General features: G+C 34.9%; 1 protein-coding gene across 1 annotated transcript; it reads right to left on the bottom strand.

Moving 5' to 3' along the window:
* Window positions 1-13342: 13342 nt before the first annotated feature.
* On the bottom strand, window positions 13343-15079 carry LOC125680002 (uncharacterized). Its single transcript, XM_048919450.2, has 5 exons — window positions 14991-15079; window positions 14735-14818; window positions 14498-14573; window positions 13729-13767; window positions 13343-13549 (listed from the first exon to the last, which is right to left on the bottom strand). The coding sequence occupies exons 1-5, from the start codon at window positions 15077-15079 to the stop codon at window positions 13343-13345; spliced, it is 495 nt and encodes a 164-aa protein (XP_048775407.2).
* Window positions 15080-18961: the final 3882 nt, after the last annotated feature.

Raw genomic sequence — 18961 nt, 5'->3', positions numbered from 1 at the left:
TGTATATCTCTCATAATATCTAAACTACAATAAAACTGTACAATCTTTAACAACTCTTCGAAAAGTATCATCAGAATATCAATAAAATACAAATATTCAAATTCAAATTACAGGCTTTCAAGTGACATTTTGTAAAAAATAAGGGCCATTTTAAGGGCTTTTAAGACAAAAATAAGGGTTAAATTTACCAATCAATAGCAAAGAAAAAATGTTTTACTTATCACCATTTGCAAGAGCAATAATACAAAAACTAATTACCTACTCAGAAGATCATACCAGTGATCATCAACAGCCATATTCAGCATTCAGCACAAACCATGATATAATTCAGGTGAACTCCCATGGCTCACAATCAATGCTGAACATAGCTGATAACCATCAAGATGTCTTCTGAGATGTACATTTAATCAACATATTTATTTTCTGAAAGTATTCTAAGACTAAATTTAATAAATTCCAACACTTACTTTATGTCAAATTTATTTAAACTTTCAAAATTTGAAAATGTAGGAATTTCAACAAAAATTAGGGCTTTTTTAGGATTCTAAAGCGCAAATAAGGAAAATAAGGGCTGCTGTAGAAAAATAAGGAAAATAAGGGCCCGCTTGAAAGCCTGAAATTAGGGGCGGATTCAGGAATTGCGGTTAGGGGGGGGGGCAACTTTATGAGGCAGGGGGTCTGGGGGGCCGCCTTGAAGCCCCCGGAAGCTCCTAAATTTTACCGATTTTATAGGGCTTCGAATATGCCTCTTATGTGTAATTTTTACTGTTTTTTGTCATTTTTAATAGAGGGAAATCAATAAAGTACGCAAATTTTAATTTTAAGGGTTTTTTGACAAAATGTAAGTTCTCCCAATAAAAGTAATTCAATAAATCAAAAGATTTTGTCATTTATCGCTCTGAGAGTGTAAGAAATTATTGCTTCTTTTATCGATTATATATTTCTAAACAAGAGACCACGATTTACCTTCAATTTGAAAATTTTAGAGGTTGGGGGGGGGGGGGCTGCGTGGACCCCCCTTGCGCACCTATCTAATTTAAAAAAAAAAATGAAATTCATACAACAATCCCCTTTTAGCAATGGCATATTTCAGAGGAGAAAATTATAACAATATTTATAATATTGTACATAATTCTAGTTGCAATTTCAGCTTTCGCAAATAATTATTGAATAAATTACAACATATTTAAGCCCCTCTCCACTGTTGTTGTACGGATACATTTTAAGATTTATTCACAAAACTAGAATTAATTATGATTTTTCAGTCGTTAATAGCAAATGGCATGCATGGTTGGTTTCATTGGAAAGGGGGGGGGGGGGTTGTTGTTGTGGTTTACATTACCGGACGTGCCAAGGAAATAGTTCTTATTTTTAGACGCCGAAAAAACAAAGATATAAAAAAAATGTTTTCGATCCGGTTGAATTTTATCTACATATACAATCTCTCACCAGAGGGCGTATTACGCTGCGCTACAACACCTCTGTCAACGTCTGAATGTCAAGATTCTTGGCAAAACTTATTTCTACCTATTGCATAATAAAGTATGATTTTACAAGTTTTAGTGTTAAGCTTAAAATCTTACAGTAAGTTCACAAAAACAACGAATTCCATGATTATTCTAGTATTATTGGATGAATGAATATTTATATAAAACCTTTTAATTCGCTCAGGTGTCTCATATTTACCAGCTTCTGCGTTTATAAAATTCAGACAAGTGTTTGATTTGCTTAGATATGATCATTACAGTTTGATATGCTAAGTTAGTTTTAGAACGTTTTGATATGATTTTTAGACGTAGACAGAGGTATTTGTGGAGCGTAGCGGGAACGATAACTCTGGGTAGAGATTGCTACGTATAGACCATTCTCTTCCACAGAGTTATCGGTCCTTTCTCTCCCTTATATAAGGGAGAGAAAGGACCGATAACTCTGTGGAAGAGAATGCGTATTGACCTCCTATTCAACTGGTCCCCGCTGATTGGTGCTACACACAAACAACGGGTAAGCGGTACTTTGGTTAGCCCAAATGAGCCGATTTCATTGGTCACTTGATTTTTATGTCTCACTAGAGATTCCAAATGCAAACTTCCATCAGAGTTCGTTTGCATACAAACCTAGTCTCGTTCAACCAGACACTCGGCTGTCTCCGTAAATCTACGACCAGCGGATAATTACGGGAAAAGCAGAGTGTCTGGTTGCACGAGACTAATACAAACCAAACTCTTCCACTTAGGCATTATAGGATAGCCATTTCTTAGGCCACGTATACTGAGTGACGTCACTGTAGAATGACGAAAAAACATAATGTCAAACATAAACAACTTTCAAAACAAGAATGTAAACATCAAGTTCATTACTTTACACAATAATTTGAACAGAGTCTCCCCACTTTTTAATAATCTTTTGATTTTATGTTTAAAATAAAATCCATAATTTTATATTAATGCTCTTAATGTCAGTATCTTCTAACTTTTAACTACGAACTACTTCTTTGGTGTTATTTGCCTGCGTGATAATCGGGGACTCACAATATACAAATCTGTATATTGTACTGCGTCACATAGGAGAGTAGCCTTAGTACGTAAGTCCTCGAAGCTCACGCTTCATACTTCACCGCATATCGACGTCATAGCTAATAGGAAAGGTCTATTCGTAGGTGACGTAATGAGGCCTCGACGGGGAGTTTGATTCCAAATGGTAGAGTAGTCTCGTGCAACCAGACGCTCTGCTTTTTCCGTAAATATCCGAAGAGCAGAGAGTCTGGTAAAGATATGCAATAACGTTTGTAACGTCAGAACGAGGCTTACCAAAATTTCGGTATTTAATTTGATTAGTTGATTCAACATACCTTCAAAATAACGACTACCGAAGAAATTTGTAATAGATTGAATTTGCCGTTTAATCTTAAGGATTTACAACGAGAGTGTTTATAAAAGCTTTTGTAAAAGGAAAGGATTCATTTGCTGTTCTACCGACGGGAAATGGTAAAACCGTTTTATCAAATTTACTTTAGGAGGCAAAAGTGAAAGTACAATATCCAGCTGATAAAGAGCGTAATTTTTTTTTATTGTAATGATTTTCCCATTAGTATCACCAATGAAGGAACAACTAATTAGCATCAAATTTCGGAATTGACTGTTTATGTCAGAGAGAATCCAACGGAAACTAAATTAGCGCTACCTAGCGGTAACAGTTATTATCGCGTGTCTTTACCAGACTCTCTGCTCGTCGGAGATTTAAACGAGACTAATGGTAGAGTCGTTTTAGACTAGTTATGACGCCAAAGTCTACTGCGCTACGTTACGAAGTTTCGAGCTTCATAGGCCTACTTCAAACTCCCCGTCGAGGCCTCATTACGTCACCTACAAATAGACCTCTCCTATGTGACGCAGTGTGACTTTGTCACAGACCAGGTAGCTTTCCTTGGTCACATAGTTAGCCAAGAAAGAATATCTACATCTCCAAACAAATTAACAATAAACAGTAATAGAAGTAAGAAGTTTCTTAGGAACATGTTCTTACTATCGTAGATTTATAAAAAGATTCACAGATATATAGCCCGGCCTTTTTACAAATTGACAGAAAAATTCAATTGAACTTCTCAATATGATGAAGCATTTCAAAACTTTAAAAACGGCACTTACTTTCGCACCTATCTTACTGTCCCCATACCTGAGCTTACCTTTTGTGTTGGACACAGACACTTGTGTGTTTGCCATGGATGGAGTTTTATCTCAAGTTGAAGATGGTGTAAAAAGACCTATTGTAACTTAAGCTAAGCATTTAGTAAATCAGAAATGAACTATTGTGTAACCAGATGAGAACTCTTACCCGTTGTGAACTAAATAAGGCATGTTCACCATTACCTCTATGGAAAAAAAACTTTCTTGCGAGAACTGACCACGGGGCATTAACATGGCTAAAAACTTTTAAAATCCTGAGGGACAAGTAGCCGGTTGGCTCGAGGTTTTACAGACATAATATGATTACGGTGTGACCGTTGGGGCGATCGCAGCATATCTGAATACATTTTCAAAAAATTTATATTGAAAACAAGGAAAACTGATCTGGTTCACTGTCAATACGTAGGATTACTGTCTTGCTCTTCTCGCCAATGTAAGAACCAGTTTAGCGGGAAATGCAACGAGCGTGTTATGACGTAGCCTGGTAGTTGTGACGTGACTGTTTACATTTCTTTAGACAATATTTTAAAAAGAAAAAGAAAGGGGGAAGAATATGATTGTCATCCTTTCCTTTCAAATAAAAAAGGTTTGTAATACTTCAAAGATTTTTTTTAATTATTATTTTGCGAATCGAACCATCCGCCATTTTGTACGAGGGACTTCTGGGATTGGCGTCAAAAAAACATTCTTGTTAGAGGTTGAGATTTAGCTCGGATTATTCCCCGCGCTCTAGTCATTAGAGCTCGCAGTACGAGCCAGCGCTCCGCGCTGCGCTCGCTATAACTTCGGAATTATAGCGAGCGCAGCGAGCCAGCGCGGAGTGCTGGCTCGTACTGCGAGTTTATTTTTGTTTTTGGTTTATTTTAGTCGAGTTTGTTTAATTTTGTAAATTACTGATATGTCTGATAGCGATGTGAATGCTGAGATGACTGCCTTAGAGCAGGAGCTAAGTAGGCTTCAGGCTAGTATAAATAAAAGTCGGACAAGGCCAGCCGTCAGAGATTCGGAATTACCTGAAAGTAGGCGGAAAACCATAGATACGGGAGGGCGCAAGACCTAAAACTGTTAGGACGACCACCCTACCTAATACATATACTAGGCCTGACAATCTTACTGATTTAAGTAGGGCAGATGATGGCGAGCCAGATAGATTTTCTATTACGAGCACACCATACCATGCTAATACATCCAGGCATGATTTTCCAGTGATGAATGAGACGAACATTACAACTCGCCGCCCTGAGAATACTGCACAGAAGGACAAATCCCAAGATCACCATTGTGAAACCAGATAAATTTGACGGAAGTTTGTCATGGGCCGATTTTAAGTCTCACTTTGATGTATGTGCAGAATTGAATAAATGGACTCTGTCAGAGAAGGGAATGTATTTGGCTGTTGCCTTGCGAGGTCAAGCACAGCGTGTTCTTGGGAATCTGCCAGCAGTAGACAGATGTAACTACAGACTTCTAAGTAAGGCTCTAGCGGTACATAGTCGAATATATAGTTGATAAAAAAAATAGGAAAGGAATTCTTTGTAAATAGCTTTGAAATTGTTCGTTCTGTCGTTTATTAAACCTTTGTCTAAAATAGAAGAATTGTTTAGTTTCCAAGTTGTACATGCGGGACGCATGTCATCGGAGGCATGGGTAGTGTAATTGTAACAGTTAATGATGACCAACTCCTGTTGAGGTTCTGAACAAGGCGTTTATTCAGCAAAGTATATATAAAGCTGCTTGAAAAGAAAGCCCTGTAACAATTGTATAACAATAATCAAACATATGTATAAATCATAAAATACAATATTACTTTTACAGACTAATTGATATACAATTAATGGTAGCAATATTTACATACTTCAAGGGAGATAACTTTGTCTTAAATACACAAATGCATCTCCCAATATTTACTCTTGCCTATGGATAAAATTTTACTGTACACTTATGCTTATCATAATATAAACATTACAGTTATTACTTTGATATAAAATATCCATTTTGAGAAATATTTAAATCAGTAACTCAAAATACTCAAACATACCATTCTATGGGAATAGGCCAATATATACAATGGAGAATTGCCAATGTGATTAATAAATGTCACCATATAAAGTTCAAACCTGCAAGTTAATCAAATAACTTACAACTAGCTGCTAATGCAATTATCATAAAAATATGGCCATTAATTAAGATACATCATAGTGAGGCAATTGAACTACATGTATTTACACTTTATAGTTAAAATAAATGATTCTCTCTCACTATATACTTTTACTCAGGATGAAGTGCATAGGAAATTAATCTTAATGCAAAATTATAGGATTTACCATTTTAGATATATATTAGAAGTATATTACCATTAGTAATAAACTTAGTAACTTACCGATTGAGAGGAAAAGTCAGTCTCAAGTAGTACTATCAGGTCTATGTCAATTCAAAACTAATATACTGATCTATGGACTGGTCACTTCAAATTTCAGACAGAGAATGAACTGACACAAAGAACTTTTGGAGGGAACAAATCCCAAACCCAATAAAAACTCAAGACACCAAACTAAAACACCAATGAAATTAAAAGACTTATGGACAACTTGGCCAAGACATAATTAGGCACCTCAGGCACTCTATACCAAAGAACTCACTAAGTGTTATGCTTGACCGGATATTGAATTGCAGATCCATTAAAGGAATATATAATTCAATACACATAACATTGATGTTAAATAAAATAAAATGAAATAATAACAATGCATACATGCATATATAAATGCATTATATACATATTAGATAAGAAATGAATCTGCCACATTATGATTCCGGATATTTGAGGCACGACCATGCGGAGTTCACAATTAGTCACTGTTGATATCACGTGGTCTCATTAGTGTATAAATACCAAGACTCCGCAATCGTCTGTGTCATTCTGATAGAAGACCCAGCCAAGTAGAGAGGACGAGATTATGTGTACTAATAAAGAATTCATAGTGAACAATTCCTCGCCTGTTCTTACAGTTAGAGAGTGAATTTGGAAGGCCATCAGAAGTCTGGCCTGCCACAAAGAGGTTGAACTCCAGTAAAGAGGCTAGCCATAGTTCGTTTTTGGTGTCGTCCGCATTAGCTGAACAGACCGTCGTCCAGGCCGCTATACTCATTGTCCGTCCTGAATAAGGCATCCTACAGTGAGTGTAGTGGTTGAAGGGCTACCACATATACTGTCCGTCCTGAATAAGGCGTCCTACAGTATATGGGGTAATCCGAGGGCGACTGGGCTCTACATTTTGTTAAGTTAGCACTACCAGTTTATCGTTGCTTACCTCTGATTGATATAGTGATTTCTGTTTGATTATAATTAACCTAGATAAGGTTAGGAAGTATTTGTATATTTTGGCAGTCCACTAAAATCATACCAATTAGTTTAAATTGGTTATTGCTGAATACCCCAAACACTGGAATTGACCAGGTACGATCCCAGAATTTAATGTAAATACGTTACATAAGTTGTCGTCTCTGTTCACCTTTGTAACTGCTGTGATAAGAAACAAATTACCAGACCAAAGATGACAGTGAACATGTGCTAAAGTCAATAGATCAATCCAGCTCCTAACATTGGTACCGGACGAAGACACAAGAAGACCTACAAAGAGAGCAAAATGCAGGTCCAACATTAGCCAAAGTAATAAAAGTGGAAGCCAGAAGACAACTTGGCAGATGATAGCAAAGGAATCAGCAGAGCTTAAAATGTATTGGTCACAATAGATCCGACTGACTTTAAGAAATAGTGTACTTTTCAGGACATTGAAAAAAGCAAATTTAATATTAGACGGTTATACCAAAAGCAGGTATTAAAGGAATACAAGTACCTATCCTATGTTGGTACATGAAAATCCTATAGGTGGGCATTTAGGAATCTCCAAAACCACCGAGAAGATAAGAGAAAGATGAGATTGATCACTGTTCGTTATCTTCACCTTTCATTCTACTGGGTATCGTATAAGTATGATGTAAAAGATATTAGAGGCTACATTGTTTGTGAAGCAAGGAAAAATCCACCAAGGGCAACCAGAGGAAAATTGGGTCAGTATTTAGTGGGCGAACCTCTGGAGAGAGTGGCCATAGACATCCTTGGTCCTTTACCATGGACCGAGAAGGGTAACAAGTATGCTGTTATCAGTTCTGATTACTTCACACGACGGATAGAGGCTTATCCAGTCAAAAATCAAGGTTTTTGTAGAATTCATATCAAGGTATGGAGTTCCACTTCAGGTTCATATTGACCAGGGCAGACAATTTGATGAACATTATTTCAAGATTTGCGCAGTATGTTAAAGATAGATAAAACCAAAACAATTCCATTCAACCCAAAAAGTGATGGATTAGAAGAAAGGTTTAACCGAACCCTAGAGGACATGATAAGCAAGTATGTTCAACCAAACCAAAGTTTTACCATTGATGATGCTTGCTTACAGATCACCTGTGCACGATACTACAGGATACAGTCCAGCAAAGTTAAATCTCGGTAGAGAACTAAAGTTACCTGTTGACCTTGTGTATGGTCAAAATTCCAGAGAAACTAGTAAAAAAAAAAGAAGCTATTATGATATTGTAGATGAGTTGAAAATCAACTTAAAAGTTATTCATGATGAGGCTAGGAAAAATGATAATGGCAAACAAAGATATGACACCAAGGCTAACCAAAATATACCCTCGGACATCATGTTTGGATTGCATTAAACTCAAAAAATAAAGGGGGATGTCCAAAGCTTCAATTCCACTGAAATGGACCCTATATAGCGTTACGTACTGTGTCCGATTTGAAGCTTTTTCGTTGTGAAACAGTTGAACGTGTTCGCATGCTTAAAATAGCGCTACTCTCCAAACATTTTCAAGATACCGTGTAAATAAATCTAACTAACGTTATAAAGAAATAACAGTCAAAGTATCAGAATTCAAAATGAACCAATCCAGTGACCTCTTCTTTGGAATGTTATAACCGACAAAAGGTTTGATAGTAAATAGACAGTGACAATAACTTTATTTTATTTCAGTTCAAGATGTTCGAGTGTATAATTTGCTTTCGTATGTATCCTACATGGCGCAAGCTGAGTCGGCACATTAGGGACAGGCATGATAAACAACCGAATCCCTTTAAGAATGCCTCTTTGGGATGTGTGGTGGACATGATTGACATATAAGGATAAACAGATTAAATATAATTGTATTTTGATTTTATATATATAAAAAAAGAAATAGATTGGGAAAAACGATAAAGAAAGAAATAAAAAAAGGTACCGGTTGCAGATGTGTGAGTATGTCATTATCAAACCAAAAAAAAAAAAAACCTGACGTTTCATCCGCAAAAAAATCTGACTTTATTCACCACATGATTTGGTATATCAATTATATTTAATACAAACAACAAGAATACTACCACAGAACCTTGTGGAACTCCAGAATTAGTTTTACTAGAAGCAGAAATGAAACCACCGAGGACTAATTTTTATGCCCCCGAGATCGAAGATCGGGCGGCATATTGTTTTTGTCCTGTCTGTCATTCTGTCATAAACTTTAACCTTGCTAATAACTTTTGAACAGTTAGTAGTAGAGCTTTGATATTTCACATGAGTATTCCTTGTGACAAGATCTTTCCGTGGGTACCAACATTTTTTACCCTGTGACCTTGACCTTGGAGTTTGACCTACTTTTTGAAAACTTTAACCTTGCTTATAACTTTTGAACAGTAAGTGGTAGAGCTTTGATATTTCACGTGAGTGTTCCTTGTGACAAGACCTTTCCGTTGGTACTAAACCTTTGACCTTGACCTACTTTTAATATTTTTCTTTTACATTGGTCATAACTTCTAAATGGTAAATATTAGAGCTTTCATATTGTACATGAGCATTTCTTGTGACAAGATCTTTCTACTGGTACCAAGATATTTATCCTAGTGACCTTGGCCATCTTCGGAATTGGCCATTATCGGGGGCATTCGTGTTTCACAAACACATCTTGTTGCATTTTTTCATACAAATAATTTTTGATCCAAAACATTATTTGTTCCGAAATGTCAAAATGTCTCAACTTATATGATAACCTATTGAGTCGTAACCAGTCAAATGCTTTAGATATGTCACAGAAAACAAACCTAGCATCTTTATTTAAGATATAAGATATCATTTTTGAATGTTGTTGGGATATGACATGAAGTTGGTCACGTGATCAAATCCTATAACGCCCGAAGGGCGTTATAGTAGATTTGATCACGTACCAACTTCATGTCATATCCCAATAACATTCAAAAATGATATTTTATTTCTTATATTTATATTTTCTATTTTGATTTGTGTTCTTACCGAGCTTCCATGATTATGTAGCAGATGATCAAAATAACGATCGTAGAACACAAAATATAGTTCGTAAGAGTTTTATCGAATAAAAAAATTAGGAACAATATCAAAGAGAATATAAGATATAGATATTTGAATTGAAAATGTTAAAAAAAGACGAAACATGTGTAAAAATAAAGGTAATTTAGAGCGCAAAGTTAACTGAAATGACGACAAGAAGAGCGGAGTAAACTACATCCGTGGTGTGATTTGGTCGCGATCAGCGATGGAGAAACTGGCGTCGGTCTAGCTTACTAAGTTGAAAACGCAATTGTTGATCACAGATTTCGACAGAAATTCAAAGGATCTGAGAGAATTGATGGTGGATATATGATGGGTCAAGTTAACGTTAAGCTCTTAGTCAGGTTTTTGGAAAGAAACAACGGTATACACGGTATGTTCATCGTTAGGACTCGCGGTTGTAGCCATGCAGGAGACGATTCAAGACAGTAGGACAGATTTAGACCAAGTGCAGGTAGGTTGCGTCTCTTATTTACCTTCAGTGTGTGTAAAATAAAATAAAAACGAACTGACGGAGTTTTTGTTCACTTGAGAGATTTCTGTTGTAGGATTTTAATGAAGACTCGCACCGGTACCCTGACATGAACATGTAAAATTTTCGAGCCTCGAAACCAGCCTCGCTGACAATCATGCCGAGTCATAGCCGTGATGGAAGTTGCCAGGGAACAACAGGTTAACTTATCATCATGAAGTAAATACATGTAGGCTTATAACTCTGCCTACATGTTTTCGCTTCCAATATCATAGAACTTTATTTTATAAATTCGCCATGCAGAAGTTGCAGACGGTATTTAAAACTGTATAAAATGAAACAATAGAACGATATATGTTTAATGTTTCTCTTTTATAAATTGATGAAATTCTTGTTTGTTTACAAAATAAACTGTATAAATATCCTGCTGCGTTCATTTCTGTTATGATGTCATTGCAGTGGCGGATCCAGGGTTTACGAAAGGGTGTGTGTGAAAGTCAAGTATTAGCCAAATCATCGTTGGTCTTATCTCTGTAAAGCTGTGTATTTTGTTACAACAGTACCGTGCCATAAGTTTAATAGAAATAAAAATATCAAATAACTCTTAGTAATTCGTTGTTTTATGCTCTATCAGCCTTAAAACTAGACAGTTGCGTATGAGTTAATACATCATGTTGGGATTCCCCTGACGCGCGTGAGTCCATTTATAGACGTCTATTATAGGATGATTTATATATGTAGCCACTATATTTACTTTCTAAATAATATTCGCACTGTTTTCTTTTACATGCAGATGTTTTCAAGCATGTAATTAAGGGAAAGTTAATAACTTTATAAAGTAATTAATCTGTTTTAAAGTAATTATGTACAAAAATAATACATGAACATCGGGTCATACAGCTTTAACCATTTTGGGTGCCAATCTGGAATTTTACTCACACTATTTCTATTATTTAAATTTGTGGCGAGAGGGGTGTGTGTGTCTAAATCCTGCATTGCATAAGCAAGAAGCCAGGTGAAAATACAGGAACTGACTTTTGAATCGGTGATTGTATTCATACGCAAGAACAAACTGATCACATGACCAAATGCACGTCACACGAAATTGAACATCAATTTCATTAGTACTGTCATACAAGGAAGTGCATTGGCAAATGTAAATATTCAGGTTTGAAATGACTGTATCATATATTTCAATTCATTTGTAGTTCAGTCATCTGCTTCGAAACCTGATTGATATTTGTATAATACATCTTTACTGTATCTATTATAAAAAAAAATTTAAAAAGTCATTCTTCTATTTTCTGATTTTCAAAAGGCTTTTGTTTGATTCAGTAGAATGGGGCTTCCTTTTCAAAATTTTAGAGAAATGTAACTTCTGAACAAATTTCATGAAATCTATGAAACATCTGTATGAAAGCCCTAATTTTCATATAAAGAATAACAAAAGAAAAGTCATTATTTCTACCTTGTGATAAAAAATACGTAGAGTGTGAAAAATAGCTATGAAAAATTAAAAAGATTCTTTGAATTTCTTATCCATTGCACAATATATATATATATATATATAATATTGTTAACATTTTCGTACTCTTTATCCTAAACTACAATGTATTAACTTGTAATTTTGTACTAAAGACTTGCAAATTAAAAAGAATGTTTTGGAAAATTTGGTGCGGTACTTTTTGACAAGATCTTTGGATGTTTCAGCGACATGTCTTAAAATGATGTTAAGATGATCCCTCTCCGCTGTCCTACTTCGTTTCATTGGTGGTTTAATCTTCTTTCCATCAATATAAAAGTTATTCCTTGTAAAACCTGCACGTTAGTCAGTGTTTCTTCTGGGTTTTGATACGCAGGGTATAACTCTGAAAACTAGTTTTTGAAACCACTTTGAAATAATCTAGAGTTTTTATTATTATTTTTATTTAGAGTGGTCTTTTCCGTTGTTATTCTGAAAAGAAATACGTAAATCGTTGATTGTATAATTAATATTAAAATAATGCATATACTGTGCGAGTTTACAATATATTAATTTTCAGAATAGCTTGACAAGTATTCCTAGACTTTCTTAATTCTTGAAACAACAGATAAAAGTAGATAAGCACAGAGTCTGTCGGCCACTCCGACCCTCTGGGTATTAATATTGATCAAATAAAATATGTACGTATACGATACATTTGAGACTATTAAGGGGAAAAACCCAATTCACTTACATTTTCTAGAATTTCATCTCGATGTTTTCCTCTAGTCCTACTCTTTCCTATATTTGTATATACAAATTAAACAAAATTAACCATAACACTAATAACAACTACACTTTGCACGAATTGGGGAATTTAATAACCGGGAGGTGGGGGGGGTATATTTATTTAAACAACAGTCGAAAGTACGGTTGCAGTACGTAAGGTATCCGATTCATAAAAACATTTATTTTCACAAAAACTATTATCTGTAGCAAACAAAATGCCTAATTTTTAGTGAAATAAAGACGGTAGAGAGTAGATGATGCCCAGATCTATTTATGGTGAATTGGATTATTTTTGTCAGTTATCTCCCCTTGTTAAAATGTAGATGATTGATTGATTGTATCTTGTTTAACGTCCCTTTCGAAATTTTTTCACTCATATGGAGACGTCACCAATACCGGTGAAGCTCTTCAACGTTTAGGCCTATGTCACTTTTTTGAAAATTCCTCTGGTGAATCACGGTGTATGTTAATTATCTTTCATTTTATACAAAGTCCAGTATTACAAAACAATAAAATTCTTGAAAAAAAGGTGGTTTTATGGATCCGATACCTTAAGATAGAACAAAGTTGTGAATGGCGGCAGTTTGACATCTTGCGAGACTGAATTTTCTAAACACGAGTACATTGAACATGTTCTTACATGCGGTTTCCAGTGCTCTTCTGCTCGGTGAAGGGGTTCCACGCTGCCATTCAGGTTTATGCTGTTGCTGGCTAACACAGTCTGTTCTTTGCTGTGTGTGATCTACAGAACAAAACACTAAATGTATGCTTGTGTACCTCTAAACGGCATCTCAATATTCATGTTGCTCAATATTTCCTGTGAAATCATGCTCCAATTTTAAGTGAATACAGAAAACTGAACTGTCAAAAAATATGGTAAAGATGGGCGTGGTAGAATACTGTAATGAATTTCGTACTTACGTTTTCTACAGGAAGATTTTCCTCTTGCTGTTCATTGGTCTGTAATATGAAATAGAAATAGTAGAATGTCAAGTTTCATTGAGTGCATTTAAAGGAATCATTCCAGTTTTATGTCCCTTAGAGATCAGTAACATAGTATTGAGATGAACAGAGTTTAAGGAAGGGGACGTGATTTTAGCATATGTTATAACTTTCGAGTCATACAAAACAGACAAATTGTACTATCGTTATGAAAATATGTAACATCAATCAATTTCTTTTTAAATCCAAGATCATTCATTTAAGGAACGAATTTATTATTTTTTTTCGTTATGAAATAGAAATACAGTGTAGTAGAAAGTCAACTTTCATTGAGTAAATTTAAAGGAATCATTCCAGGAGTTGTTTTTTTTCATTCGAGATCAAAGATCGGTGATATGATTTCTGGTTAGACAAAGTTTAAGGAAGGGAGCGGCTGAAAAGGGGAAGGAAGATGAGAAAGGAAATAGAGAGATCGACATGTCCTGTCCATTCAACTCCTATCTGCACACAATTTTAAAAGTTGTTATTACTTGTGAGTTGACCAAGATAAACACCACAAATTTTGTCAAGGGACAAGGTCACAGATTCATATCAAATTAAGGTTAATGTCACATGTCATATGAATACAAGCTTGCCCATAAGTGAAAACATTCGGGGAAATTTGTGTTTCACAAGAACAACTTCATTAAAAGCCTACAGATGAATAATAACATTACATGCAAATCGTTATAGTTATAATGAGCTTTACCTTGCTGACATTAGTAATGCCTTCAGCTTGTCTAGTGCATTCGGTACCTGGATACCAAGCTTTCATTTGATCAAGTCTACATAAAGATGAATTCATCCAAAACATCGAACATGTACGTAAAATTACGTAAAATACAATTTAAGACTGATTGTTTGAATTGTTTTTATAAATGTTTCTTTTTGAAAATTCTCTGCATGTAAAGTCTCTTTTATAGCTGAAGAAAAAGAAAATATTTACATTTCAGTTGCACTCCCTAGGACTTGCTCAAACAGCTGTTCTACTGTAAGTTCCGCGTCGATTGGTGTAGAGACAACTTCTTGCCTGCGAAAATAAAAAATAATATATATATGTATAATCATATATATATATATAATCATATATATATATATATATATATATATATATATATATATATATATATATAGTAATCATTATTATTAGCATAATGCTTATTCTACAGATACACATACATGTACTTCTATCAACATTGTACCTTATACTTGCAATATCTTCGTCTAATGTTGTGATTCTCTTCTCTTGCCCATTTCTTTTGTTCTGTGGGGAAAGATAATGAATATACATATGTACGCACATCAAAATTTAAAATATTCGCAAGATGAAGAAAAAAACCTCTACTAACAGTACTTACTGTAGTTCTCATGGTGATCCCGTTACATTAATTTTTTAATGAATGCTATACGTTGTATAGAATGTAACATGTACACTTATGAGATAAACTGCCAATGTCTTTATCAATAGAATCGATGTCAGCTTACAAAGTTTTAAGGAAGTTAGCTCCTGAGCTTTTGAGCACAACTGCGCAGGCTGCTACAACTAAGTATTTACTGGTTCAATACCAATGCACCATTGGTGCAAACATTTACACATCTATCCCTGAACCCTATCAGTTTGAAATTTTTTTGTGTCAATTCAAATTTTGAAAGGGGTTGCCAGCGACTATATTTTGAAGCGGAAGGATTAATTAATCAAAAAGTTCTAAATCTGCATGATTTTACAGTTTCTGTTTCATCCAATATATCTTCTATTTTTACACTTTAATATAGGATTAAACAATCTTTTTGAAGAATTTATCGATGTGTAAATTCTGGACATTTTACTCAAAAACTGAATAAAAACACTTTTATGTTACGTTTGTGAGTAAAATGTCCTGAGTTTACACATCGATAAATTCTTCAAAAAGAATGTTTGATTCTTATAATTCCAATTCGTTCACTGTCTTATCAATTTCAAAAATTTGAATAGTTTCCCCGCACTATGTTATTTGTTTTCAGTCGCGTATGTACATAGTTTTTTGGATTTATTGATGTGTAAATTCTCATTTAGCTTTATTTTTGTCCAATCTTGGTTTGAATTAATTTACCCGAAATTTTGTATAAAAATTCAGTATTTTTGCCTATAAGCGAAAACAGAACGTATGTGCATGGTGACAAACACGTTTGATTGTGCACCATCAAATATTATAAGGAGTCAGTTCGAACATACAGCAAATTCTCAACTCGGTGTAAAAAGGAATATTATTCACCCCAAATAACCGAGTGTTGCAGAGACTCTAAGAAGCTCTATTGTCTGACGAATCGGCTCATGGGTAACGAACCCATTTTACCTTCAGCTTCTGAGGGAAAGGATTTATCGGAAAACTGCTAAATATTTTCATGGAAAAATAAGCAATATCCGTTTATCAGTTTGCGAATCTATTGCCTCGAACAATGGCGCAAAAGATCCTTTTTGCTCTGATATTCCATTTGATGGTGAACACCTCACGAAATTTGCACCTGCAACTACAGTAGAAATTCGAAAACTCCTTATCAACTCAGCACCCAAATCTTCTGAATTGGACCCAGTTCCTGCGCATCTATTGAAACAATGCATTGAGAGTTTCTTGCCATACATCACTTTAATCATAAACAAGTCGCTGTTGGAATCCATTGTTCTTTAAGCAGGCAATCATTCGGCCATTACTGAAAAAGCCAGGGCTTGACAAAGACATTTTCAAAAACTATCGCTCTGTGTCAAATCTCTCGTTCGTTTCAATGATTCTTGAAAAGGTTATGGTAAACCGAATCGAAGCTCATCTGGAGATGCATGAACTGCATGACAATTTTCAGTCCGCGTACAGGACGGAACACTCTACAGAAACTGCGCTAATGAAGGTACACCATAACATCGCCATCGTACATGTATGTGCACTTGGCAATAACAGTTGCGCTATCCTTGAATTGCTCGACCTCTCTGCGGCTTTCGATGTCATAGACCACAATATCATATTGCAAAGTATGAACAACATGTTTGGTATCTGCATTGAAATGGATTAAATCCTACCTTAGTGATCGGTATCAACGTGTTGCCGTCGGTTCATCGTTGTCCGATGCTTGTCCCCTCGAATGTGGTGTACCGCAAGGCTCACTCCTGGGTCCGATATTCTACTGTCTTTTTTCAAAACCCTCAAAAGCTTAGGGGAAGTATGCAGACGTATCATATATACGCCGATGACACCCAGATCTATATCATCGTTGAACCTGGTGACAATTGGACCGATATGTCTCAATTACTCGAGTTGTTTATCGGACATACGTATGTGGATGAGCATCAATCTCCTCAAACTCAAAGAAGATAAAACTGAACTTGAAGTCTTCGCCCTAAAATGCAGACTTAAAGATATGAGCAGTTTTGATCTTGAATTTGGTGACTGTTGTAAGTGATTCATTTTTCGTGAAAAATTTAGGCGTATTCTTTGACAAATTCCTTACCATGGAAAAACACTGTCTCTTTATTTCCCGCAAAGCATATGTGAACATTCGCAGAATTGGCTGTTTCCGTCCATTTACCAACGATGAAGCATGCAAAACCCTAGTAAACTCGTTAGTTACACCCAGATTAGATTACGGAAATGCATTGCTTTATGGTGTTCATTCCCAAAACACCAGCAAACTTCAGAGGGCACAAAACACAGCAGCAAGATTAATAACACGCTCAAAAAAATCCGACCATATTACTCCTGTTCTAATAGATCTTCACTGGCTCCCAGTTGAATACAGAATTCAATATAAGATCCTTCTTCATACTTTCAAATCTCTCAACAACCGATCTCCAGTTTACATTTAAAGGATATCCTTACAGTTCACAATCCCACACGATCACTAAGATCTAGATCTCTGCATCTTCTCCAGGTACCTCGGACACGTACGAAAACATATGGGGATCAACGTTTGGATAAGGCCGCATTGAGTCTCTGGAACTCTCTGCCTTTTAAACTCAGGCAATGTACTTCAATGTATGTTTTTAAAGCGGACCTCAACACGCATTTTTTTTTTTAGATTAGCCTTTAATTTGTTATTGACTCTTTTTTTTTTTTTTTTTTTTTTTTTACATACCTAGTGCTCTTACATTACAGCTCTTACTACAGTTTTTTACACCCCCCCCCCAAAAAAAAACACCCAACACTTCATGCTACTTGAACTGTAGTTTGTTATTTAATATACTTATGTCCTTTCTATGTATTTTAATTATTCCTAAGGGTTGATTTAAATTGTTTTAATATGTTATTAGGGTAATCATATCATTATAATAGGCGCTATATATTAATAATGATAATTATGCATTTTAATTTTGACACTATGAATATTTTATTCACATACATGTATGTGCAGTGCACATCGATTTTATGTTATCTTTTCTATCACATTTGTAAAGCGCTTTACTGAGAGAACTAATGTTGATAGGACGCTATATAAAGCTTTTAATTACAATTACAATAATTTGAAAATTTGATCTCTAACCCCCAATTTTTAAGTTCCATTTTAAATTTTAAGACAAGATCTTGAAAATTGTGTGAAATTTTAGAAATTGGCATCAGGTCATTATTTATTTCCATTACTTGTAGGCCTATTAAACTTTTTTTTTAAAAATTTGTATTGTTAGAGGACATGATTATGTATCTATTTTATAGAATGATTGATTTACAAGTTTTGTTTATGTTGTGTTGACAACAACATACAAATCAAGTTTGATTGAATAAATCTTGAGTCAATTTTATAAGTGCAAAAAGGTCATGTTTAGAACACTAGCTCACATAAGATGCAAGCATTGTGACCCCAGTTTTTCTGTTTAATTTCCTAATTCTCCTTCAACGCAGAAATCAAAAATACACTTCTCAGAAAATTTACATTACTCCAAATCTTATAAAGGTGCAAACCTCTTCAGAAATCAAAAATACTATTTCCAAAAAATTCACATTAGACAAATGACATGGACTTGCAGAAATAAAACTTTGATATAGAAAAATTAATTTCCTCCACAATTTATGTGCTAAAAATAAACATACCAAATATGATAAAGCAATCTTACCGCCATTTGTTGTAAATTTAGAAAGTTATATTTACAACTGACATCATATTAATATTTATGACGTCGCAAGAAAATTTTATTACGCAATTTAGAATCATG

This window comes from Ostrea edulis, chromosome 2 (assembly GCF_947568905.1).
Source record: "Ostrea edulis chromosome 2, xbOstEdul1.1, whole genome shotgun sequence".
NCBI lineage: Eukaryota > Metazoa > Mollusca > Bivalvia > Ostreida > Ostreidae > Ostrea > Ostrea edulis.
This window is presented reverse-complemented; position numbering and strand designations above follow the sequence as displayed.

Coding starts and splice junctions, on each gene's coding strand:
- LOC125680002 (XM_048919450.2), bottom strand. CDS start 15,079: ATGTATATTCATTATCTTTCCCCACAGAACAAAAGAAATGGGCAAGAG. Junction 14,819..14,990: donor GAAGATATTGCAAGTATAAG/GTACAATGTTGA, acceptor TTATTTTCGCAG/GCAAGAAGTTGTCTCTACAC. Junction 13,550..13,728: donor AAAATCTTCCTGTAGAAAAC/GTAAGTACGAAA, acceptor TTTGTTCTGTAG/ATCACACACAGCAAAGAACA.